At 48.6% G+C, this 27,648-nt stretch overlaps 1 protein-coding gene across 4 annotated transcripts in view; it reads right to left on the bottom strand.

Annotated features, from left to right (window-relative positions):
• ints10 (integrator complex subunit 10) overlaps positions 1 to 27,648 on the bottom strand; it is an 89,555-nt gene that overhangs the window by 16,906 nt on the left and 45,001 nt on the right. For all 4 annotated transcript variants that reach the window (XM_038792428.1, XM_038792430.1, XM_038792429.1 and 1 more), the window contains exons 10-14: positions 24,440 to 24,593; positions 13,199 to 13,281; positions 8,823 to 8,969; positions 6,000 to 6,108; positions 3,949 to 4,028 (exon numbers count right to left, since the gene is read on the bottom strand). In XM_038792428.1, coding sequence (XP_038648356.1) covers positions 3,949 to 4,028; positions 6,000 to 6,108; positions 8,823 to 8,969; positions 13,199 to 13,281; positions 24,440 to 24,593 — 573 coding nt within the window. The remainder of the gene's footprint in view (positions 1 to 3,948; positions 4,029 to 5,999; positions 6,109 to 8,822; positions 8,970 to 13,198; positions 13,282 to 24,439; positions 24,594 to 27,648) is intronic.

Here is a 27,648-nt window from a genome sequence, read left to right as displayed (position 1 = left end):
CGGGGAGAGAACACCAGAAGTGATCACCTCCCTGGACGCAGAAAAGGCCTTTGACAAAGTCGAATGGAAATACCTCCTCGAGGTACTGGAACGGTTTGGACTAGGAGCGGGATTCACCGCCTGATTGAGGCTCCTGTACAACGCCCCCAAAGCGAGTGTCCGAACTAACTTACCAGCTCTAAATACTTCCATCTGCAGAGAAGAACAAGACAGGGCTTCCCCTTGTCCCCACTCTTGTTCGCGCTAGCGATCAAACCCCTGGCGATAGCCCTGCAGGACGCAAAAAGCTGGAAGGGAATCCGAGAGGACTCTGTGCAGATGACCTGCTCCTCTATGTTTCAAAGCCACAGGAGGGACTGAAGGCAATACTGCAAATACTGAAAGAGTTTAGAACCTTCTCGGGCTACAAACTTAACCTGGGCAAAAGCGAGACATTCCCAGTGAACCCAAAAGGGGGAGGGACAGAGCTGAAGGGATTCACGTTCAAAACGGCCCAGAACAGATTCCGTTACCTGGAGATCCAAATAGCCAGAGACTGGATACAGATCCACAGATAGAGGATGTAAGAAAAGACCTTCAACGGTGGGCTCACGCCCACTCTCCCTGGCGGGAAGAGTGCAGACGATCAAGATGAACGTTCAACCCTCCGGGCCCTAGCCACAGCAGCATTCCCATACTCCTCAACAAGATACACAACGAGCCCAGTGGTAGCGGCCACACTGGGAACGTGGACCCAGTTGAGACAACACTTCGGGATAACCAAAATGTCCTTCATGGCCCCTATCTGCGGCAATCACAGATTGCCCCCAGCCATGCTAGATACAACCTTCAAAAAGATGGAGGTGGGATGGGGGCACACTGACGGTCGGGGACTTCTACGTAGGGCACAGACTGGTAACACTGGACGAACTGACGAGGAAGTTGAAACTAGCAAGAGGACAGGAATTGAGACATCTCCAAATAAAACACTTCCTCCGCAAAGAGACAGTAGGGTACCCCGGGGCCCCAGAAAGCGCACTACTAGAAGACCTGATAGGCACAAGCAGCAAGAAGGGGGGGCTAGGTGGGAAAATATATGGACAGCTACTGGACAGAGCCCGAACACCACTGGATGGGAACAGACAAAAATGGGAGGACAAACTGGGGACAGAGGTAGGATGGGGACTCTGGAGCGAAGCACTGAGCAGGGCGAACTCCACCTCCTCCTGCGCAAGGCTAAGCCTAATGTCGCTCAAAGTGGTGCACAGAGCGAACCTGACCAGAACCTGAATGAGCAGGTTCTTCCCCAAGGTGGAGGACTAATGTGAACGGTGCCAGAGGGGCCCGGCCAATCACACCCACATGATTTGGGCTTGCCTCAAGCTTGCTGTGTTCTGGACAGCCTTCTCCGAGGCAATGTCCAAGGTTGTGGGGGTGAGGGTGAAGCCATGCACAACAGTGGCAATCTTCGGGGTATTGGAGCAACCAGAGCTACACATGGGGAAGGGGGCCAATGCCCTTGCTTCCGCTTCCCTAATCGCACGCCGGAGAATTGTGCTGCAGATTGGCTCGCTGACCTCTCAGAATTTCTCCACCTGAAGAAGATTAAGTACGCCATCCGAGGGTCAGAGGAAGGCTTCCTGGATACTTGGGGACAGTTCGTTGGTCTGTTCTAAAACCTGTCTGAGGCCAGCAACGAGAACCAAAGGACTGCGCAACCACCGCTGTTGTGGGAAGATAAATAATTAGGATTTATTAACAATAATCTATTGGGACAATTAGCAGTTACTCAAAGGGATTTTAAATCTACATAGTGTAGTACAGTACACTAAAGCAATTTTCATAAAGCAGGCAGCATAATCAAAGACCCCTCCCACCCGGGTTATTCACTCTTCCAACTTCTTCCATTGGGCAGGAGACACAAAAGTCTGAGAACACGCACCAACAGATGCAAAAACAGCTTCTTCTCCTCTGTTACCAGACTCCTGAATGTCTCTTTGGACTAAACTGATCTCTTCACACATCTTTTCTACTGATGTGCTACACTCCATATGCTCACCCGTTGTCTGTGTCTATGTATTTAAATTGTGTATTTATGTATGTCCTATGTTTTTTTCATGTATGGAACGATCTGGACCTTATGCAGAACAATACTTTTCACTGTACATGCGACAATAAAACAAAACAAATAAACAAACAAATGAACGGTCCTTCCTATAACTGAATGAGTGTTCAGTTGTGCGGGGGTAAGAGGCTGAAGTATTAAGCTCCAAAATGGCATTAAAAATGTCACACTCTGCTTGCTCTGCGTCCCTCCGGCAGATGTGCATTGTGTGTGGTAACATCTACATTCACTATGGCATCCGGTACATGCGGGAGACCTAGGGGAGGGGAACTGTGCGGACATGTATGGACAACTGTTAGGAGAGATATGCCTACCCTGGACGAGACAATGAAGAAGTGGAAGGAACTAGGCTGGGAGATGGGGAGGACTCTGGATCGAAGCACTGCGCAGGGATAAGCCTGTCAAAATTAAAGATGGTTTACAGGGCGCGCGCGCAGGGGGGGGAACAAATGCACCCAAGAGACACACAGGAGACAGGCAGAGGGGAGGAAAACTACAAGAGACCAGTGTTTGCTGGCAAATTAATGCCTGAACCACAATGTACATAAACCACTGTAAATATGTGTTTCAGCCAAGTCTGACATGTAAAGTCTGCAAGAGAAGTATTTTTGTTAAGGGGGGCTACTGTTATAGTTGTCAGTTGGAACAACTTCTCTTGTTAATATATGTGTTGATCTTGTTTGACCCAATCTGTGATATAAAATGTTCAAAGCTCAATAAAAATATTTTCAAAAGACAAATATGGCATTCGGTGCGATTCGCTCCTCAAGTGTGTTGTCATACCATGGATACCATTTGGAGCTCTAAAGGCACTGTGGTACCCACAAAATAGAAACTACTGTGCCCAATTTATTGCCCAGTATGATTTGTGTTCACAATTCCCCATGTAACAACCTGGTGGCTCTCTGAACAAACACCAGTAAGAGGCCAGATAAATCCTTAGTGAATAGCAATATAACCAGCACGGAGGTGGACACTTCCAGCGATCAGTAATCTTCTGTTTTTCCTCTAATCTGGAACTAGGGTGGGAATGCGAGAGTGAAAAAAAACAGAGCTAATAATCCAGATAATATTAAATTAAGTCTTTCCCGATGGCCTACTAGATGAATACACAGTCAATTGCAGTACTGACCCAGTTATTCATAGTTCTGTCTTGCAGTTTGTGGTGAGTTAACACAACTGAGCTAAGCAGAAAATGAGACAACACCATTGGCTTCAGTATGTGAGGATGGTTATGGGGCATGGGAATAGGACATTATGGCCCTTGATCATTCTTTTAAAATTTAAAGTACTCAATTCTTCTTCTTCCAATTAAGGGGCAATTTAGTGTGGCCAATCATCCTTCTACACATCTTTGGATTGTGGGGGTGAGACCCACGCAGACACGGGGAGAATATGCCAACTCCACACGCACAGTGACCCACGGCCAGGATCTAACCCAGATCCTCGCTACCGTGAGGCTAACCACTGCGCCACTGTGCGGCCCTGCTCTTGATCATGATTATTATACAGTGACCCATGACCAAAAACACAAACGCATTGGGGAATCCTGGGCTCCTGAAAGGCACTGCACAAATGTGAGTTTTTCCTTTCTTCTTCTTTATAGTTAGCCATCATGCTAGCACTCATTACCCATGTTCACACACAAGAATAGTTTAGTTGAATAAAGTAATCAAGGGTCAACAGTGCCATGGAGTTTCAGCCTCCAAGAAAGAAAGAGAAAAAAATCTATTGCCCTTCACATAAAGCTTTTTTGTGTTCACCAGAACCGACTCAAGTCTTCACTTACAAATACTGTAAATTACTCATGTTAACAAAGAGGTCCAGTTAGTCGGTTGACTTACCTTAAAACAGGCCAACATTAACTGAAGGCAATATGGCATCATAGCTTTGCTTGTACAGGGCAACAGTTTAAGGTCTAAAACTGAAAATAAAGTTTTAAAAAGTTGAAAATAACAACAGTACAACTAGATCTCGAGAAATTAAGCAGATTTATAATTTCTTGCATATGTTAAGTAAATAATGCTGCACGTATAAACTGCCAGAAGCAGAGTGGGTTCAATTCCCATAACAGCTGAGAATTCTGAATTCTCCCTATGTGTACCCGAACAGGTATCGGAATGTGGCGACTAGGGGCTTTTCACAGTAACTTTATTGCACTGTTAATGTTAGCCTACTTGTGACAATAAAAAGATTATTATTATTATTATTATTAATACAACAACATATTTATATATCATGTATTTAGTTAGAATTTAAAAAAAATAATTGTTTTCCTTTTCCTTTCCTGCTTCTCAGCAGCAGCAAATGAAGCTCAAGATGCTCGGAGGGAAACCATTTCCTCAGCCTCCAATATGCTGGTATGGATCAGGGACTAGTTGCAGTTCAGTGGCAGTACTAGTTCTGTCCTCTATTTGTTGTCTTTCATTTTTCTACAGCGGTGGGAGTTCAGGAACTGAGCAACATGTAGCTAAGCAAGCTACATTTCTAGGTTAGTGCTTTCATCATTATCAAAAAGGTAGAGGGCTCTAACTTTCTCCATCTCAAATGGAGATTTGTATCAATGTCTTAATGCAGGTGAAGGAATAAAAGTTGCAATGCAATATCTGTTGTCTTAATGTCTTCTAAATTGCCAAAATTCTATAAGTAGGAAATAACCCAAAATCCTGGCAGCATTACCATTGCTTTGATAGTAGACGGTCTAAAGTTTCAGAGGAGCACAAACATTCTGAATATTTAGGTGTGGAACAGGTGGCAAGAATCCACTTGTCCCAACTGTACCTCATGCGTGAAAATGAAAAGACATCTCTTGCACAGACACGGGGCGGGATTCTCCAGGAATCGGCAGGACGGGCAGAAACGACGCAATGGAGTGGCGGGAACCACTCCGGCGACGGGCCGCCCCAAAGGTGCGGAATCCTCCGCACCTACAGGGGCTAGGCTGGTGCCGGAGTGGTTTGCGCCCCACCGGCTGACGTGGAAGGCCTTTGACATGCGCCAGCCGGGGCCGAAGGGACTCCACCAGCCGGCGCAGGTCCACGCATGCACGGGATCGTCAGCGGCTGCGCATGGGGGGGTTCACCTTCGTGCCGGCCATCGCGGAGGCTGACACAGCCGACACATAGGAATAGAGTGCCCCCATGGCGCAGGCTCGCCCGCAGATTGGTGGGCCCCGATCGCGGGTCAGGCCACTGTGTAGGCACCCCCCCGGGGCCAGATCTCCCCCCCCCCCCAGAGCCCGCCCGCACTGCCAGGTCCCGCCGGTAAGGGACCAACTCTAATTTACGCCGGCGGTACCTGCATACCCATTGCGGGCCGGAGAATCGCCCGGGGGGCACCGACCGATGCGGCCAGATTCCCACCCCCGCCAAATCTCCAGGGCCGGAGATTTCGGCAGCCGGCGGGGGTGGGGTTCACCCCCCCCCCCCCCCCCCCACCCCCACCAACCCCGCCCACGGTCTTTGCCAATTTTATAAATCAGGTTAATCAATCTGAAACATTAACTTTGTTATATGTTATAACTCTGCATATTCCCAGCATTTTCTGTTTTCGATTTACAATATTTTACTTCACTAGAAATTGTCCAGTTGCACTCCAAACTATATTAAACCTTACAAAAAGAAGTTGGAAAATATTAATCATAATTACCTACTTGAGCCAAACTAACTGTGCACCTCACCCTAATATATTTTGCCCTTGTTGAACAGGGAAACAGGTTCCTGTGGCACTGTAGAGATGTACTTAGATAAAAGCGTTCAACGAGACAACATACAGTTAACACTTTTGCATGTCTAGTTTAAAAAGAAAATTGGCACGGCTAAATCTTCATAAACTCAAAGTCTTCGGGTGAAGAGATAAAATAGTACGTATCTAAATATCACACTGTAGTCCATACCTTTCCTAAATCTAGGTTTCACTTTTGGAATTTCCTCCTGTACTTTCACTACATCTTGTGTACATGGAATGACACTGCACATAACATCCAACACCTTATCACATGTCATCTACGGAAGAAAAACAAGAACTCAGATTCACAATTGACTTCATTACACTGTCAAATGATGAAAAAATAAATTACAAGGTCATATATTCAATACATCAACTTGAACTACCACGCCGGGTGGTAGAATCGCGCGAGTGCCGGGCGAATCACGCCACGCCGCCCTGGCACCCCCACGTGATTCTCCCACCACCCCCCCAAATGGAGTGTCGCGTTTTGCGACAGGCCGCTCGGAGAATTCTCCGGCCCGGATGGGCCGAGCGGCCTGCCGAACCCGACCGGTTTACGCCGGCGCCAACCACACCTAGTCGCTGCCGGCGTGAACATCGCACGACCGCTGCATGTGGGGCCTGTGGGGGGCAGAGGGAGGATCGAGCACCAGGGGCGTGCTCAGGAGATGTCTGGCCCGCGATCGGTGCCCACCGATCATCGGGCCGGCGTCTCTAAAAGACGCACTCTTTTCCCTCCGCCTCCCCGCAAGATCAAGCCGCCATGTGGGGCAGTGGAGGGGAAGACGGCAACCGCGCATGCGCGGGTTGGCACCGGCCAACCTGCGCATTCGCGGGTGACGCCACTTAGGCGCCACCAGCCGCGTCATTCAGGTCGCGCCGCTTTGACGCAAGCGTCAAGGCCCGGCGCGCGAGATTGACGCGCCGCCGCTCCTAGCCTCGCGGGATTCATCCAAGCCTCGTGAGACGTCAGACTCAGAACTCTGCCCCAAATGGGCAGGACCGAATGACACTCGCGGAAGTAGGTCGTAAACCTACTTACGACTTACCTGCCCGGGATCCGCGTTTGGGCCGGAAAGTGGAGCTGAGTCCACAAAAGATCAGCCATGATCTCATTGAATGTCGGAGCAGGCTCGAGGGGCCAGATGGCCTACTCCTGCTCCTAGTTCTTACGTTCTTATGATTCATCGGCTTCCCTGGGGAGGCTGCACCAGGGTGCCGATCAATGCTGGTCCACACAAGCGTAGACCAGGCGGAACTGCACCCGGGCAGTCACCCGTGCAATCAGAGACCCCTGGGTGGTCAGGGTAAGTGCATGACAGCTCATTGACCCTCCCCCTGGAAAATGGGCTCCGAGGTACTGCCACCCTGAAACTACCGTGCCCGGGTGGCACTGCCAAGCCAGCACGAGCATTGCCTGGGTGCCAGGGTGGCACTGCAAAGGTGCCCAAGTGCCAGGGTGGCTCTGCCAAGAGTCAGGGGACGCCATTCCCATGAAACATGGGTGGAGGGGGTGTTGAAGGATGGAGGTGTGCAGGGCAGGAAAGTAGGGGCTTCCAGGAGGTTTGGGGTGGGGGGGGGTACTAGAAGGTAGGGGGTTCTGTCAGGTGATTGGGGGGGGCTGAAGAAGGGGGACCCCCAGGGACCCATAGCGGGGTGTCCAACTTGGGGGTTGTGGGGTAGTGTCCGTGTGTGTGTGTGTGTGTGTGTGGGGGGGGGGGGGGGGGGTGACATTACCCATGAGTGTTGGGGGGGGGGGGGGGGGAGAAAGAGTTGTAGCCTTTTAAAAGTGGTGGCCTGATCTCCGAGTTCAGCTCCCCAGTGCTAAAAGAAATTCTAAGTGTGGACTAAACCTGTGAGAAACTCCCCAGGACCTAAAAAAGTGACTAAGTATCATTGAATAGAGGTGGGGAACCCCCTGAAAAACCCACCACAAATTAACTGAGAAATTATTTGGACGAAATGTGCCAATAGTGTCCGCTATTCAGATTAGTAGTCAACTGCATGAGAATCTCTCAGCTGAGTTCCAGCAACCCATCAAAACATTAACCCATATAGTTACTTAGATTATCAACCCTACTGCTCATTTAAACGACTAACATGTACATCAAAAATGTGCATCCAAGTTGATCATGGATGGGATTCTCCGACCCCCCCCGGCGGGTCAGAGAATCACCAGGGGGGTGGCGTGAATCCCGCCCCCGCTGTCTGCCGAACTCTCCGGCGCCAGAGATTTGGCGGGGGCGGGAATCCCGCCGGTCGGCGGCCGCACGCAGAGCCCCCCCCCGGCAATTCTCCAACTGCGATGGGCCGATGTTCCGCTCGTTCTATACAGGTCCCGCCGGCGTAAATTGGGACCTGGCGGGGCGGGCGTGCTCCGGGCTCCTGGGGTGGGGGGTGCACGGGGCTATCTGGCCCCGGGGGGTGCCCCCACGGTGGCCTGGCCCATGATCGGGGCCCACCGAGCCGCGGGCGGGCCTGTGCCCAGGGGGCACTCTTTTCCTACCCGCCGGCCATGTAGGCCTCTGCCATGGCGAAGGTGAAACCCCTCCTCACGCGCATGCGCGGGGATGACGTCAGCAGTCGCTGATGCTCCCGTGCATGCATAGACCCACGTCGGCCGGCGGACTCCCTTCGGCCCCGGCTGGCGTGGCGCCAAAGGCCTTCCACACCGGCCGGCGAGGCGCAAACCACTCCGCCACCGGCCTAGCCGCTGAAGGTGCAGAGGATTCCGCACCTTTGGGGCGGCCCGACGCTGGAGTGGTTCACGCCACTCCGTCCCGCCGGGAGCCCCCGCCCCGCCGGGTACAGGAAAATCCCGCCCCACATCTTCAAGCAGATTAACAAGATTTCCCAAATCTTTTCAAAAATAATCAATAATGCAATAGTTTGTAAAGTGGCCTGGCAAAAGTCAATTTCTATGTTTTCAGAATATATTACTATTCTATGTTCTACAATTTCTATGTTCTCAGAATTGTTGTGTACTTACTCTGTATTCTCCCAATGCAAAGTGACAGGCAGCCATTTGGATTAATGCTCTCTGTTGTTCAAGTGTGCCCTGATTCATGACATGTTGCTGGGCTCCTTGAAGAGCACCTAACTGATGAAGACTGTTGATTGCTTTTCTATACTGTCCCTTCAAAAGAAAAAAATCATTTACATACTAAGGCAATAAAAAAGGGAAAAACATAATTTAAAGTATTTATTTAATCCTATTCTATATAATTTTTTAAAAATGGATGTCTTATTTTTAGGCCACTTCAATCATCCTGCTTTCCTTTAATCAGCAAATTAATATTTACATAGAACATAGAACAGTACAGCACAGAACAGGCCCTCCGGCCCTCAATGTTGTGCCGAGCAATGATCACCCTACTCAAACCCACGTATCCACCCGATATCCGTAACCAAACAACCTCCCCCTTAACCTTACTTTTTAGGACACTACGGGCAATTTAGCATGGCCAATCCACCTAACCCGCACATCTTTGGACTGTGGGGGGAAACCGGAACACCCGGAGGAAACCCACGCACACACAGGGAGGACGTGCAGACTCCACACAGACAGTGACCCAGCCGGGAATTGAACCTGGGACCCTGGAGCTGTGAAGCATTTATGCTAACCACCATGCTACCCTTTGAATGATAAATGATAGAAACCGCAACTTCTTTTATTCTTCTCATAACTAATGTGGTGTCAAGGTTACTTTTATCCAATATCTTTTATCCTCTACCCTTTCGTAGTCTTTCTCTCCTCCTTTTCTCAGCAGCACAAAAGACATTCTCATGGGGTGGCATGGTGGCACCATGGGTAGCACTGCTGCCTCACAGTACCAGGGTTCCCTTTCTGTCTGTGTGGAGTCTGCACATTCTCCTGTGCGTGCGTGGGTTTCCTCCGGGTACTCTGATTTCCTCCACAATCCAAAGATGTGCATGTTAGGTGGATTGGCCATGATAAATTGCCCCGAGTGTCCAGCGGTTACGTGGGGTTTCCATGGTTACCGGGATGGGGCACGGGAGCGGTGCCAAGGTAGGGTGCTCTTTTAGAGAGTTGGTGTAGACTCATGGGCCGAATGGCCTCCTTCCCCACTGTAGGGATTCTATGTGTATTGCTGAAAAAAAGAGACATGTCAAAGCTTGTTGGGTTCCAGGAGGAACGGATTTTTGATGGAATGATACCTAACCTCCTACAACTTGCATTTTTCCAATATGTGGCTGATATGTTTGGTATATTTAAATGGGCAGCTGCATGTAATAGTTTCCTACATGCCTTAATGGGCTCCACCCAGTGCTCAAATTCACATTAAATGTAACGGTCAAATTATTCCCTTCCCTTGACAAATGAGTTGAGACATCTGCCAGGGGTTCTCTACCCCGGTCTCCCTGCAAGCCTACCTTCACCGGACAATACATGCATTGGGATTCTTATAGTTCCAGACACAATAAGATTGATATTATTGGCAACCTTGTACATAGGGCCTGGGCCAAGCTTGATGTCAAAATAAGGCGCACCAAAGACATCCTGCAGGATAATGGATATACCGGTTAAATCATTTTGCATTAGATACCACACAAACTCATGAACGGATCAAAGGCCCTCACTTTCAGCCCTGAAAAGTGTTCAGTCTACCTCAGATTACCTTGCTGGGTCAGGTATCTCGGGCGTGATTCTCCGCTCCCCACGCCTGGTGGGAGAATCGTGGGAGGGCCGGGCAAATCACGACACGCCACCCTGGCACCCCCCGCGATTCTCCGACCCCCCCCCCCCCCCAAATGGTGTGTCGCGGAATCGCCACTCGTCGTTTTTCACGGCACTGTTTCATTCACGTGAACGTTCCCAACCTGTTCACGCCGACGGCCACCACACCTGGTCGCTGCCGGCGTGAACATAGCGCGAAAGGCAAGTTTGGGGCTTGTGGGGGGCGGAGAGGGGATCGAGCACCACAGCCGTGCTCAGGAGGGGACTGGCCCGCGATCAGTGCCCACCGATCGTCGGGCCGGCGTCTCTAGGCGACGCACTCTTTCCCCTCCGCCGCCCCGCAAGATCATGCCGCCATGTCTTGCGGGGCAGCGGAGGGGAAGACAGCAGCCGCGCATGCGCGGGTTGGAGCCGGCCAACCTGCGCATGCGCGGCTGACGTCACATAGGCGCCGCCGTCGAGTCATTCTCGGCGCGCCGCTTTGACGTAAGCGTCAAGGCCCGGCGGCCGAGTTTCTCACAACGCCGCTCCTAGCCCGGGGGGGGGAATAGGGTGCGAGGAGCAGCCTCTGACGCCGTCGTGAAACTCGGCCACGTTTACATCGGCCTTCCCAATGCCACGCGGGAGCGGAGAATCGCGCCCCTCAAATATGTGAGCAACAGGGGGAGCTAGTTGTTTCACGCTATTAGTGATATTTGCCACTAACAGATGCTGCCTTCAAGCCAAAAAGACGCTTTGCCTATCGCACAAATGAGCAATTTGGCATACGAATTCAGTGCCAGTGTGATGCTAGGTATGTAGGCTATACATTCCAAAGACTGGCGGATCATATCAAACAGCACATCCCAGCCGCTGTGCGTAATGGGCAAGGTACAGACGGGACCCAACCAGCCAATGCTTACAAACCTCAAAACAGTATCCACCATTAGATGTGACTCCACGATTGAACACAGAACATAGAAAAATACAGCACAGAACAGGCCCTCCGGCCCACAATGTTGTGCCTCCTCAAAGAACTCCAATAAATTAGTTAGACATGATTTCCCTTTCAAAGAATGACGTGGACTCTGCCAAGATTGCATTCAGGTTTTCTGAGAGTCATGCTACAACATCCTTAGTAATAAGAGTCCAGCATTTTCCCAATGACAAATGTTAAGCTGTACTTTCCTGCTTTCTGTCTTCTTCATTTCTTGACAGAATTCAATTTCTTGAATTCACTATTTTTCAATCTGATTAGATTTTCCCAGGATTTAGAGATTTTTAAAATATGAAAACCAATGCATCTACTATTTTGGACAACATTTGCTAGTCGGGCTTGCAATGTGGCGCATGTGTGTTTATTGGAAGCTACATATATTAATACATAAGGTCCTGTTCTTTGCAGACAGAATGAACACATGCACACATTGCATCTGTTTCAACTAAAAAAAATAAGTGATAGCCATTCACTGATTCAGTCACCGGTGTAATGCCATGACCAATCAGGCTCCAGCTGCCTGGTTTAAATTTTCAACATGCAGTAGAAATTGTTTTCCTCTTATACTGCTATTTTTATGAAGTGTCCTGATGAGTGCAAGACAAAAAGCTTTGACATGTCTTCTTTCAGCAATACTCAAGTTCTGTACTACCAAATGCCTATAGTTTCATGTGTGGAACTACATCACAGCACAATGCATTGGTGCCAACATGGCATACCACTGGTATAGTTCTAAAAGAAAAAGTTCAAACTTTATCCATTAAAATGTTTTGGCCTATCTGTACAAGACATTTTGTGAACATGAGCATGGGATTCTCATTTGCCTTCTAACTGGGTTACATTAGTAGTCACGGTCTCCTGAAAAATGTACCTTTTGTGTCAGAAATAGACATCTGCAAAATACGTTTTTTTTATTACATTCAGCATTTCACAGGGGCATCCAAACATAGAATCAACCGCTCAGAAAAGTATTGCATGGGTAGTGGGGGAGGGATCAGATCTACCCTCCGGAGAATAACACTGTATTAGCAACTAGGGGTACATTGAATAATTTCCCAATATGGCAAGTCATGAAATATAACCAGATAAAATATATATAAAAGCTCCAAGATGTTCATAAAAACCTGTTTCACTAATGTCCTTCAAGGAAGGAAACTGCCACCCTTACCTGGTCTGGTCGACACGTGACTAGAATTCCACACTACATGGTTGACAATGCCTTCAGGCAACTGGACATGGGCAATATATGCGATCAATGTTTTTTAAAAGAGGATGTTCAGAGGCTAAGTGGACTGAGCAGGACAGATTACACTGGAAAATCCAAGCTTATTAGCAAATCTGAGTGTTTGGTTAAGCGATACCTTTTTTGGGGGGATTTGTAGTGGGGTAGATGAGGAACTTTATGACAGCTGGATGTGGAGAATTTTGGTTTGAATGTGATTGTGTAATTTTTTGGGGGGAACATGAATGGCAATTAAAGTAGAAAATAATAAAATAGAACAAAAATATTGACTGAAATACTTATCCAAGGAGAGATTCGACAGTCACAAGGTAATAGACACATGATAAGAAATTGTAATGTGACATTAACTTAATTAACTTCAATTAATAAATTCAGAATAATCAGATATAGTTGACAGCAAAAGATCTTTCTGTGCTTCCACAGTCAGCGTGACCTGAAATAATTTACCTGGTACACAATCATGTCAGTTATGAATATCCTCAGCCACAGCCAAGTTTCAGTCTTCCAAGACATGCAGATTCGTGTGAATTCTTAAGAGTGAAAAATGATCACAAATAAATTCTACAATATATCATAAAACAATATGACTAATAGTGCATCTTAGTTTAAGGAAAAGCAGAACAAGATTTTTCTGTACTTGTAAGTATCCTTGCAGTGTTATGCAACCACCAGAAACAAGTATTATTCTGCAAGAATTCCAATACATCAGCAACTTTGGAATATCAATGACACATAATTAATATAAAAGGAACTATAATTCTGGGTCAGTCAATCCCATGACTCATATCATTGTCTGGTATCCCTGATTTATGGGTTCTCTTTGAAATACATTTCTGAACAGAATAAACTATCCCTTCTGAGATACTACCCTCAACATAGTTTCTGAAATTAGGTGTAAAGAGAAATTATTTTCTATTATTTTGGCACTGCATTAAGGTATGCTAAAAGGTTAGTCGAGCCAATACTGTTGATTATCCTAATCTGTATGTTCGCCCACAAGGGAGGCAAAGGTTATTGGGGTAGGAAGGAAAGTGGAGTTCAGGACACAATCAATCAGCCATGAGCTTATTGAATGCCGGAGCAGGCCCAAGGCCTGAATAGTCTACTCCTGCTCCGAATTTGTATGCTCACTTATTTGACATGCATCTGGAAACATCACAATCATGGAGCACATCCAAGTGCAAGAAACTAGGTACACCACCAAAATATTATGCCACATAATCAGAATAGACCTAAGGTGTGTGGCCATCAGAGTACCTTTTTATATGTATTATAGCTGTTTGCGATTTGAGTAAACTTCTTCTGTTTACCAGATTAACTTCCAAAATGGTGACTAGGGTATAGAATTAGGCACTTTTGGCATACTAGCTGGTTACGGTTTTGGATCCAACTCTATAGCTATTTCTGAGAAAGACGGTAACCAATAGAGATTTTGGAAACGACTCACTTTCTAAGATGCACTTCTTTATTATTTGGGATTCTTTGGCAACCTTTCAAACATTCAAAAGAGCAGTCTTCATTATGATAACTGCAAACAAATCCAAGACCTTGGAACTAATTTCCATACTTTATCTCGAAATATTTAAATAAAAAGGCTTGAAAATAAGCAACCCAACATTTTACAAGTGTGCAGCGGCAGTTCTTCCCTAAAATTATATTTAAGAAAATGCAAAAGAGCACTGTTGTATCGATTTTGAATATTTGCAGTCCCTTTCAGATGCTTTGATATGTGTAAAACCAAACCCATCACGTATAACAACTCACAAACATTTCAGAACTTAGTAAGAAAACAACTAAAAAGAATTGTTGTGTAAATTGGACGGCGGAGTAGAACTTTTTTTATGTGGTTGCTCTCCAGATGCCTTGATACGGTCAGGGAACCATAGAGAGGTGACCTAAATTGAAGGACTTTCAAAGTTCACAATGCACAAGAATTTATTCTAGGCATTCTTATATGTAGCATTAAACAAGGTGTGCCAGAGTGCGGAGTGCTGAAAAGGCGAACACCAGAAATCTACTGCTGAGTCTGTTATTAAGTGCTGAACTGTTCAAAGGCAGAAGAACAGGCAAGCAAATATAGAGCTGCCATTTGACTGATTGTACAGAGTTTCTACACCCTTCTGTATAGAAAGTAAGGTTTTACTACCATTCACTTACACAGCTCCCCAACTGAGCAGATACAAAAGATAGAGTTCTACAACTGTACTTGCAAAAACAACATACATTGAGGCCCCAATATAGCATTGAACTCAGTATAATGCGCATGCCCTGGAACCCAAATTTTTCATTTACATTTATTCATTGAAGTGGGTGTCAGATCATGCAGGCCATGTTGCTTAGACTGGGAGGATTCCATGGTTCTAAAGTTGAGTGTAGTGAAATCATTTCCACTTGGTGTAAATTAGTGAAGATGTAGAGATCCAGTCTGTGTAACGTAGGGCTAGATTTTATTCTCCCATGCTGGCAGATTTGGTGGTGGGATGGAGGGCGGGGGTGGGGGGTGTCTGTGTGGTGGTGGCATGGGGTTGGTTGTATACATGTAATATCCAACTGATGGCCTTTCCCCTGTCTATATGCTCATCCCGGCCTGTCTGAAATTTGGGGAGAAGTAGAGGAGGAATCGGCAGCACACCCTCCCTTGGGCTGATTGAACCTCTTAAGTGGCCAATTAACTTCCAATTAAGAGCTTCATCCCGTCGCCACAGGTATTTTACCATGCCATGCTAGAGGCCCAGCAGTTTTAGCTGCGCAGACTGGTGTCAGGTAAGGATGGGGGAACATTCTTTGCGACCCCCATGGACCTATCGGAGGCACCAGATCGCCAAAGTCATTGTTTTTAACTTTTAGTTTTTTTTACCTTTACTCTCCTTTCAAATTTGAGTGTATGCCAGGCCATATACTGTGTTGATTTACTTAAATGAAATCCATTGACAATTGTTATTTTAAACTTAAAATGTTAAACCCATTTCAAGCTCAACACAAGCTCATCTCAATGAGAAAATATATGAACTAGGATTTATACATTATACAGAACATGTGGCGCCTTGGGAGATGGTGGGCGGAATTCTCCGTTCCACACGGCGCCTGGGAGAATAGCGGGAGGGCCTCCCAACATTTTTTACGATCTCCGCTATTCTCTCCCCCCCCCCCCCCCCCCCCAACACCCCGAGTCGCCGCTCGCGAACGGCGATTCTCCGAGGCCGATGGGCCGAGTGGCCGGCAGTTTACGACCTTTTCACGACGGCGGCAACCACACCTGGTCGCCACCGTCGTGAAACGGGCGCCAGACTCCCGTTTGGGGCTTCTAGGCACCCGTTTGGCACGGGAGCACCACGGCAGTGCTCCCGAGGGGACAGGCCCGCGATCGGTGCCCACTGATCGCGGGCGTTGCGTCCAAAAGGGACGTACTATTTTCCCTCCGCCGCCCCGCAAGATCAAGCCGCCACGTCTTGCGGGGCGGCTGAGGGAAAAGACGGCAACCACGCATATGCGGGTTGGCGCTGTCCAACCCGCGCATACATGGCTGATATCATTAGGCGCGTCAGCCGGAGTCATGCTTGGCGCGCGGCCTTGACGACGGTCATCAAGGCCGCGCCGCCGAGACTCCCAGGGCCCCGCTCCTAGCCCCGATGGGGAGGGAGAATCGGGTCCCGGGAGGGGGCGTGGAGGCTGCCGTTGCGGAGAATCGCGCCCGATACATTTTAGACCAATTTAATCAGATCATCTGTCTTTCTGCTTTAATCTGACTACTGGCTTGATGCTCTTGAAAGGACATTTTTATAATGTGGCCTCGCCTATAATGGGGACTGAAGATTTGGGCCCCATAGACCACATTATAGAAGAGTTCCAGGGTAGTTTACAAAGGCATGGATGAGTCTCAAAAATTTTAAAACTTGTCCTTTGCTTCAGAACCATAGAATTCCTACAGTGCAGAAGGAGGCCATTCCGTCCATCGAGTCTGCACCGACCCTCTAAAAGAGCACCCTACCTAGGCCCACTCCCTAACCCCGTAATCCCACAACTCACCTCCATCTACATATTTTAGGACACTAAGGGACAATTTTAGCATGACCAATCCACCTAATCTGCACATCTTTGGACTGTGGGAGGAACACCAGGAGGAAACCCACGCAGACACAGGGAAAACGTGCTATAGTAACTTCCCCAATCTTTTTTTGTTCCTCGGTGCCATGAGGCAGCAGTGCTAACCAGTACGCCACAGTGCCGCCCCCAACCTTAGTCGCTAAAGAAAAACCAAACAGAAGAACGGCAGTAAAATTGTGCAATTCATAGGGCAGCACGGTGGCGCAAGTGGTTAGCACTGCAGCCTCACGCGCCGAGGTCCCAGGTTCGATCCCGGCTCTGGGTCACTGTCCATGTGGAGTTTGCACATTCTCCCCGTGTCTGCGTGGGTTTCGCCCCCACAACCCAAAAATGTGCAGAGTAGGTGGATTGGCCACGCTAAATTGCCCCTTAATTGGAAAAAATAATTGGGTAATCTAAATATATTTTTAAAAAGAAAAAATATTGTGCAACTCACTGTATAAAGAGTGTATAGATAAGAACAGGAATATTTCAGCCACAGGGCATGATAGCTGTAATGACCTCCAATTAGCATTATTGGTTGGCCAATTGGAGTATGAGCTCCCTCAATGATAGCTCATTGAGGGGGCCCATATAAGCACCTGTGAACTAGGCTTTGTGAACAGTCTTAGGTTGACTGGAATGCTAGCAGCACTGTTTGGAGCTGATCTTGTATCTAGTTATTGGAAATAAATATTGGTATGGTGACGGGACTCCTGCCTCCTGTGGAGTATTACAATAGCAATCATGCTTTTATTGTTCATACCCTTGTACCACCACCATTTTGGTTTGCGATGGCACGGGCATGACAAGAAGGACTTCTGACATCTTGAAATCAGTAATTAAGCAAACCTCCACAAAATCAAAGACAACAATCATATTTTACATTTGTCACAGACTTTAACAGTCGAATCAGTGGCAGTCCTATACCATAAATGGAATACTACAAATGGCGCAATACCAGAGAACAATTTCAACCTGGAAAACCTGAAATGAGATTGAATTGTTCAATGCTTTCACACTTGTATTAGGCCAGAAATAGGTTAACCAAGCCAGTAATTTGATGCAATAACTTAACTCAACAATCTCTAAAACATAGGAAGATAATGCATTTCGCAGATGTCTTGAGGGAAAATAAATCAAAGAAGTCCTCTCCTCCCAAGTCCTTGTTCAAAATCCTGAAATTAGCTTCCAAACAGCACTGTGGGTGCACCTATATATCAGGGACTGTAGCAGTTTAAGAAGGCTGCTCACCACAACCTTCTGAAGGGCAACTAGGAATGGGAAACAATTGCTGGCCTAGCCAGCGACGCCCACAACCTGTAAATGAATATTAAAAAATAACAAATTCCGGTGGCGGCTATGGAGTGAAAGGTTGCATATTTGGCAGCTCCCACTCTTGGTGGTCTTTTTGTGGTTTTTAAGCTGGATTTCGATAGGAATTCTCCAGAATAAGAGATTAAAAGCTAGAGGAGAAGGAGGAGACCCCTAGTTTATGGAGCTGCGCCCGAGGAAAATCAAAAAAGGAGAAATCAAAAGTTGGCTGGAAACGACGACCAGAGTTTGAAGGAGGCAATGGCGGGGAAGTAGGGTTTGACCTCGCCAGCTCAATGGTCGATGGACCAGTTGGTGGACTTCTTGACTGAGACGTTCACTCAACATCGCTAGGAATGTGCGGAGGACCTGACCCGGGTGGTGGACTCGATCAGGGCGGTGGTCGACCGTGTGGAGGAGAGATTGACGACCCAGGGACAGGCGATCCAGAGGCTGCAGGAGTTGGTGGTGGAACGAGAGGAGCAGTCCACTGCGATGGCAGCGGAGATCGGGATGCTATGGGACCAACAGAAACGACTGCTGGAGAAAGTGGAGGACCTTGAGAACCATTCTCAGAGACAGAATATCTGGATCGTTGGTCTGCCAGAGGGGAAGGAAGGATCGGATGCCGATGCGTATGTGGGGAAGATGCTGGAGAAGTTAATAGGGGAGGGTGCGTTCCCCAAGCCGTTGGAGATGGACCGGGCCCACAGGGCGCTTATGCGTAAGCCCCCGACGACGATGGTGGCACAACTGCATCAGTCCCTAGATAAGGAAGGTATCATGAGATGGGCCAGGCAGACGAAAGGTTGCATGTGGGAAGGTGCTGAGATCCGGGTGTACCAGGGCTTGGGAGCAGAACTCACAAAGAGGAGGGTGAGTTTTAATAAAGTCAAGGCAGCCCTGTATGAGAAGCAAATAAAGTTTGGACTGCTTTACCCAGCCCGTCTATGGGTGACCTATGAGGATCGGGAGCTGTACTTTGGCTCGCTGGAGGACGTGGTGGACTTCATGGAGGACAATAACTTGGTAGACAAACAAGGATCTTAAACCTTGACTGTGGAGAACTGAGTTAGAAGTTATGTGTTGCCCTTTTAAAAACTATAGTCTTTTAACTCTAATTTAAGTTGCGATGTTTGAAAAGCTGTTTGCGTTTTTACATGTATAATTCCTTTTTCTTTGTCCGGGCTTCTCTATTTGGTTCTGCTTGAAGGTGTTAGAATAGATAAGATTTTGTTAAGGGAGGAGGGGTGGGCCTCTGTGCTTCGACCTAAGGGGTATGGTTTGTTTGTTTTTCATGCTTTGTGCCATTGTTTTGGGAACTTATACTAAGAGTGGGGGGAGAACCGGCAGCTGGTAGGATGCCAGACGCCGGGGGCAGGAGCTAGCAGGCTAGCTGAGAGGGCTAATTCATGGAAGCAAAGTGGGGGGTGAGCTGAAGATTAACATTTTGGGGGGGGGGGGCTGTCTGACGAGGAGGGAACTTTTAGGAGGTTGGAGGAGACGAGTAGATGATGGTAGCTGCCGAGGGGCGGGCTAGGTGAGGTGCGGTGCATGGGCCAAGGGCTGGCCTAGGAAAGGTCATGGCTGATCGACAGAGGACGGGGGGGAACAGGGACGGGTCCCCACCCCGACCAGGCTGTTATGTGGAATGTTCGTGGACTGAATGAGCCGATCAAAAGAGCCCGTGTGTTCGTACACGTGAGACAGCTGAAGGCGGACGTGGCCTTGTTGCAAGAGACGCACTTGAAGCTGAGAGACTAAGTTAGACTAAAGAGGGATCAGTCGGACAGGTGTTCCATTTGGGATTGGACTTTAAAACGAGGGGGGTGGCAATCTTAGTTAATAAAAAGGTGGCATTCGAGGTTGGGAAGACAGAGGCAGACCTGGGGGGATAGATATACAGTATTATGGTTAGTGGAAAGCTGGAGGGAATGGCAGTGGTGTTGGTCAATATATACGCCCCAAACTGGGATGATGTGGGGGGATTTTAATATGGTTCTGGACCGATCAGGAAAAGTATCAGCAATGACGAAAGAACTGCGGGAGTTTATGGAGAGCATGGGGGGTTGGATCCGTGGAGATTTGGGAGGCTAAGGAGCAAGGAGCATTCATTCTACTCCCATGTGCACAAGGTATATTCCAGGATAGACTTTTTCGTACTTGACAAAACGCTGTTAGCGGGGGTGGAGGACATTGAGTATTCAGCAGTCGTGGTGTTGGACCACGCTCCATACTGGATAGACCTACGGGTAAGCACAGGAAAGACCCAGGGTCCACAGTGGAGGCAATATACGAATATGGGAGAAAGCCAGTAGGATGTTAGCACATCAACTGAGGAAGGAGGAGGCAGCGAGAGAAATTGGGAAAGTAAAGGAGATGAGGGGGAAGGTAGTGGAGGACCCGGGACTGTTAGCAGAGGATGAGATTTTGAGAGCAGGTGAGGGAGGCCATTCGGGGTACATAAAGAGCAATAACACGGGAGAGACCGCGGCAGGTGTGGTTTGGGAAGCAGTGAAGGCGGTTATCAGAGGGGAATTTATTTTGATTCGGGCCCACAGGGAGAAGAGGTGGAACAGGCAGAGTTGGACAGGCTGGTAGGTGAAATCTTACAGGTGGACAGGAGATATGCGGAGTCTCCAGATGAGAGCTCCTCAAGGAGCGTCAGAGACTCCAAATGGAATTTCGGCTCCTGTCCGCAGGTAAGGCAGCTGAGGAGAGTGAAAGAGGCAATATACAAATATGGGAGAAAGCCAGTAGGATGTCAGCACATCAACTGAGGAAGCAGGAGGCGGCGAGAGAAATTGGGAAAGTAAAGGAGATGAGGGGGAAGGTAGTGGTGGACCCGGGGGTGATAAATGATGTGTTTCGCGAATTCTAAGTCGACTCTATAAATCGGGACCCCCAGCCGGGGAGGAGGGTATGAAGCAATTTTTGGAGAGGCTAGAGTTCCCGAAGGTAGATGAGGAGCTGGTGGAATGCCTGGGGGCCCAATTGGGCTCGGGGAGGTGATAGACGTGTTGGGGGGCGATGCAATCGGGTAAGGCCCCGGGACCTGATGGATGCCCAGTGGAGTTTTATAAAAGGTTTTCTGGGTTACTGTGGCCGCACCTGGTTAAGGCCTTTAACCAGTCTAAGGAGTTGAGAGTGCTCCCCCCAACGCTATCACAGGCATCAATCTCTCTCATTTTGAAGCAGGGCAAAGACCTGGAGAGCTGTAGATCGTACAGGCCGATTTCCCTTTTGAATGTAGACGCTAAATTGATGGCAAAGATCTTGGCCACACGTATAGAGGATTGTGTCCCGGAGGTAATTGGGGAGGACCAGACGGGATTTGTGAAGAGCAGGCACCTCACGTCCAACATTAGAAGGCTCCGGAATGTTATAATGATGCCAGCGGAGGTGCGCGAGGTTGAGGTGGTAGTAGCTATGGATGCAGAAAAGGCCTTTGACCGGGTGGAGTGGAAGTACCTATGGGATATTTTAGGCAGGTTCGGGTTTGGGCAGGGATTTGTGGATTGGGTCCGGTTGCTATACCAAGCTCCGGTGGTGAATGCAAGAATCAACCGGGTCCAGTCAGAATACTTTAATCTCTAGGGGGACAAGACAGGGGTGCCCGCTCTCCCCACTACTGTTTGCCCTGGCTGTGTTTTTTTTCAATGTCTCCCGACATTTGTCCCGAAGGCCATTTTAGGAAAATGAATGCGGCGATCTTGGTTTGTGGGGAAACCCCGAGGGTGAAGAAGGCATTCCTGGAATGGGTTTGGTAGGGGGGCTTGCCGCTCCCGAGTTTTATTAATTATACTGGGCGGCCAACATATCGATTGATGCCGGTTGTTGCGAACTGCGGGAAGTGGCTGGACTTGTATCTTTTCCGCAGCCGGGGTTGCGCCGGTGGAGGGAGCGGGATCCAGGTGTGGGGGGTCCAGGCTCGGTGAGGGGGGGGGTCCGGGCTGCCAGCGTCCGGCCTCCGCTCTGCTGCACGTTCCCGCTCAGCCCGTATCAGCACTGCGCATGCCCATTGAGCCTGGGCATGCTGGGAGCTGTAGGCTAGGCTGCAGCATGTTGGGAACTGTAGGCTGGGCTGCAGCATGCTGGGAGCTGTAGGCTGGGCTGCAGCATGCTGGGAGCTGTAGGCTGGGCTGCAGCATGCTGGGAGCTGTAGGCTGCGCTGCAGCATGCTGGGTGCTGTAGGCTGGGCTGCAGCATGCTGGGAGCTGTAGGCTGGGCTGCCGCATGCTGGGAGCTGTAGTTCCTCCACAGGGGACAAGGTCTCTACACATTCCACCCAAGATACCCAGTTCTGGTTTAAAACTTGTTTTTACTCCAGGGGGATGATCAGTGTTTAGAAAATAATTCTGAGGTCAGCTCCCCATCCTCAGCGCCGGCAGCTTCCAATCCCGACAATGCAGCAGGCCATTCAGCCCATCCAGTCTGCACTGACCCCCTGAAAGAGCATCTCCCCCAGACTCACACGTACCCCCCGCCGGAACCCCATAAACCCCACCGAACCCCATAAATAGCCCCGCCTGAACCCCATATACCCCCCCCCCGCCGGAACCCCATAAACCTCCCTAACCCCATACACCCCCCCCCCCGCCTAAACCCCATAAACCCCCCGCCTGAACCCCATATACCCCCCACCCGAACCCCACATACAAAAAAAAAACATATCGATCGATGGTCAGGAAGTGGGTAGTGGGGGGGGGGTAGGTTTGGGAGCGAGTAGAGGCTGCATCCTGTAAGGGTACTAGTTTGGAGGCTTTATTGAAGCCGTTCTCGCCGGCTCGGTACTCCACAAGACCAGTGGTATTGGCAGCCCTGAGGGTGTGGGGACAATGGAGACAGCACATGAGATTGGAGAGGAGTTGCAAGTGTGGTCACCAATCTATGACAATCATCGTTTTGTTCCAGTGGGCTAGATGGGGGCTTTAGGAGGTGGCAGCGGGCAGGGATTGAGAGATTTGGGGATCTCTTCATTCAGGAGGGTTTCCCGAGCCTGGCGGCATTAGAGGAGAGAGTTGCTGGGTGGGAACAGGTTTCTGTACCTGCCGGTACGGGACTTTGTCCGGAGGCAGGTTCCAGGCTTTCCTCGCCTCCCCCCCCCGAGGGGACAACAGGATAAGGTGATGTCAAAAATGGGAGGTGGGGAGGGGAGGGTCTTGGAGATATATAAGGAGTTGATGGAGTGGGAAGGAGCCCCTATCGGGGAGGTGAAGAGGAAGTAGGAAGAAGAGCTGGGAGGAGAGTTAGAAATCGAATTATGGGAAAAGGCTTTGAAGACAGTTAATTCATCCTCGCCTTGTGCCTGACTTAGCCTGATCCAGTTCAAGGTGGTTCATAGGACCCAAATGACGGTAGCCCGGATGAGCAAGTCTTTTGAGGAAGTGGAAGATAGATGCGGACGCTGTGGGGGAAGCCCGGCGAATCATGCACATATGTTCTGGGCGTGTCCGAAGTTGAGGGGATTCTGGCAGGGATTTGTGGACGTCATGTCAGAAGTTCTGGAAGGGAGGGTTACTCAGAGTCCAGAATTGGCAATATTTGGGATATCGGAAGATCCGGGGCCCGAAGGGGGGAAGGGGGCAATGTTCTGGCCTTCTCCTCCCTGGTGGCCCGGAGATGGATTTTGTTGGGATGGAGCAAAAGTCAGGAGCGTGGGTCAGCGACATTGCGGGTTTCTCAGGCTGGAAAAGATTCGCCTTGAGTGGATCAATTCAGGGGTTTGCCCAGAAGTGGCAGCTGTTCATCGACTTCTTCAAGGAAAATTGAACGTCAGTAGTAAGGGGGGGGGGAAGGGAAGGAAAATGTGAAGCATGGTAGTTTAAGACAAGGACAGGGAACTTAGTACACGGGTAATTAGGAAATTGGGCAGGGGGCAGCACGGTGGAGCAGTGGGTTAGCCCTGCTGCCTCATGGCGCCGAGGCCCAGGTTCGATCCCGGCTCTGGGTCCGTGTGTGGATTTTGCAAATTCTCCCCATGTTTGCGTGGGTTTCGCCCCACAACCCAAAGATGTGCAGGGTAGATGAATTGGCCACGTTAAATTGCCCCTTAATTGGAAAAAAAATGAATTGGGTACTCTAAATTTATTTTTAAAAAGGAAATAGGGCGGAGGTAGTAGGGGACGTTGTTTTTAGATCTTTTGCATGCGTCGGCCAGCGCGGTTGTTTAAGGAATGTTAAAGTGTTAAACTGTAAACTGTGAAAATTACAAACGCTCCGATAAAATATTTTCTAAAAAAAAAAGAGTAAGAGAATTTAATTTCCATTATAAGATGGGATCAGCCCTACCTTTTTCCAAAGCCTCTTGAGAATGAAGCAACTCCCAACTTTCTCTTGCAAGCTTAAAGTTCTCAAGTACATCAATTGAGTTTGGCAGCTCAATCTTATTGACAATAATGTGACGGCTACGCCCTTTTCCAGAACATTCTTCATCGTCTGAACTCTAAAACATAAAGTGAAATAACGTTAACTTCTTTCAAATTTAAATGTGAAGCGATTAATATTGCTTTATGAGTTACTCTTTCGATCAATTTTCCCTCTTCTGGATAAGTTGACTGCTTTGATGGTCTCTTGTACCTTGCACAATGGTTGTTCTTCATGTGTGAGCTTCGACAATGAACATTCCCCGACAATTCAACCATGAACGACAAAGGGCTGGATTCTCCGCACCCTCGCGCCAAAATCGCAGCCGGCACAGGGGCGAAAAATACAACGGGGGCGCAAGGTTCACCGATTCTGCTCACTGAGACAAACACAAAGAATACAAATTGCATCTCTGCTGTGTGTTTAATGGATAAAACAAATCTGAGATGCTTCACAAAGGTAAAACTGAGAGTTTGGGGGAAGGAACAGAAGAAGAGAAGGACGGGACTATATGGTCCTTCAAGCCTGCTCTGCCATTCAATATGATCATGGCAGATATTGGTTTTCAAGTCCGCTTTCCTTTCCGCTGCCTGTTGCCTATAATCTCTTGATTCCCCGAGAGACCAAAAATCCGTCTAGCCCAGTTGCCTTAAATATATTCAATGATGGAGCATCCTCAACCCTCTGGGGCAGGGAATTCCAAAGATTTACAATCTCTGACCTTGAGACTACTGCCAGAGGTCTTAAATTCCCCAACCAGGAGAAACAATGTTGCAGCGCATACCCTATCAAGTTCCTTCAGAATCCTGTACCTTCCATTTCTCAAAACCCCAGCGAAAATAGAACTAATTTGCTCAGCCTCTCACCATAGGAAAGCCCCTCATCCTGGGATCAATTCAGTGAATTTTGCTGTGTCGCCTCCAACGCAAGTATATCTTTTCTATGGGGGTGTGACTTGACACAGGAGAGAGATTTGACAAAGGAGGGAAACTGGCTGCCATTATGATCCAGGACAAACACATCAAGTGTTTGCAGCTCAAGGACCTCAGGTCAGAATCACCGAGCTGGACGCTGAACAGCACACAGAAGGGAGAAAGCTACTTGGATACTTTGCACCATGAGGCGCTTACAACCATTAGAATAGGGTTCTCAGATTTGATCAGTGGTCAGGGACATGACTGTGAGTGAGGCAGGTAAGGAGATCCAGAGGGCACGAGTGCAGGAGCCTCAGTCTTTTCCATTGTCCAACAGGCTTGAGGTTCTTTGGATGAGAGTGGAGGCTGCAGGGTGGATGAGCTGACTGGTAGTGGCACCGTGGTGCAGGATGCCATTCAAGCGATGGAGCAAAAAGGAATGTAGTGGTGGTAGACAGTACTTTAGTGAGGGGAATTGACACTGTTTTCTGCAGTAAAGAGCGAGAGTCCAGAAGACTGTGCTGCCTGCCCATTGACAGGGTTCGGAACACCATCCCAGGGTTGGAGAGGAACTTGGTGGGGGGACTCACTCACATGATATCAATAAATGGCTGAATACATTGGATACTGCAAAGGCTCTGAACCCTGATAATATTCCGGCAACGGTACTGAAAACCTGTGATCTAGAACGTTCCACACCCCTCGCCAAGCCGTTCCAGTACAGCTACAACACTGGCATCTACCCAGCAATGTGCAAATTTGCCCAGGCATGTCCTGTACACAAAAAACAGGACAAATCCAACCAGGTCAATTACTGCCCCATCAGACTATCGTTGATCGTCGTAAAGTGCTGGAAGGGGTCACCAACAGTGCTGTCAAGTAGTATTTACTTAGCAATAACCTGCTCACTGATGCTCAGTTTCCGTTACACCAGGTTCACTCTGCTCCTGACCTCATTACAGCCTTAGTTAAAATGTTTACTAAAGTGCTGAATTCCAAAGGTGAGTTGACATCAAGGCAGCAAAACTAGAGTCAATGAAAACTGGGGGGGGGGGGGGGGGGGGGGGGAACCTTCCACTGGTTGGAATCACACATGGCACAAAAGATGATGAAATGAAAATCGCTTATTGTCACGAGTAGGCTTCAAATGAAGTTACTGTGAAAAGCCCCTAGTCGCCACATTGCGGCGCCTGTTCGGGGAGGCTGTTACGGAAATCGAACCGTGCTGCTGGCTTGCCTTGGTCTGCTTTCAAAGCCAGCGATTAGCCCTGTGAGCTAAACAGCCCCTTATGGTTGTGGCACGAGGTCCATTATCTCAGTTCTAGGACATCACTACAGGAGTTCTTCAGGGTAATGCCCTGGCACAACCATCTTCAGCTGCTTCATTATTGACATTCCTTGCAACACAAAGTCAAAGTGGGGATGTCCGCTGATGATTGCACAATGTTCAGCACTATTCCCAACTCCTCAGACACTGCAACAGTCCATGTCCAAAATGTAGTAAGGCCGGGACAATATCCAGGCTTGGGCTGACAAGTAGCAAGTAACATTTAAGCCACACATGGTGAACAATGATTCTCTACAACGAGAGAGAATCAAACCATCGCCCATGACATCCAATGTAATTACCATCACTGAATCCTCCAGTATCAACATCCTAATGTCATAATATACACCAGTATATCATGGTGCAGACACACACACTGATCGACACACAGCAAGACCAATCAACACACACAACACCGCAGCCAATCACCAGTTAGAGTACACTCACTATAAAGACAGAGGGCATCAGTTTTCCCGCTCATTCGGGATGCAGCCTCTCAGAAGGACAGAGCTCACAGCTTACAGCACAGATCTTCACCATGTGCTGAGTGCATAGACTGGTTAGGATAGGCATAGGTCTTTAGTCTAACATAGTGTCGACCCACGGTGAAAGTATGTTCAAGAGTTTCTAGCTTAATAAAATAGTGTTGTACTATTTCAAGTGTTGGTAGCCTGTATGGGTTACTGCTGAGGTAGACGCAGTCTCCACGGATCCAGAGTACCCAACACATCACCTAGGGGTTACCAGTGACCTGAAACTCAACTGGACCAGCGACAAACATACTATAGCTACAAGAGCAGGCCATTTGGTGAGTAACTCACCTACTGACTCCCCACAAAGTACAAGTCAGGAGTGTTGGAATACGCTCCATCTGCCTGGATGAGTGCATCTCC

This window comes from Scyliorhinus canicula, chromosome 3, assembly GCF_902713615.1.
Source record: "Scyliorhinus canicula chromosome 3, sScyCan1.1, whole genome shotgun sequence".
In the NCBI taxonomy this organism is placed as follows: Eukaryota; Metazoa; Chordata; class Chondrichthyes; order Carcharhiniformes; family Scyliorhinidae; genus Scyliorhinus; species Scyliorhinus canicula.
The sequence above is the reverse complement of the archived record's forward strand: the minus strand, read 5'-3'. Positions and strand labels throughout refer to the sequence as shown.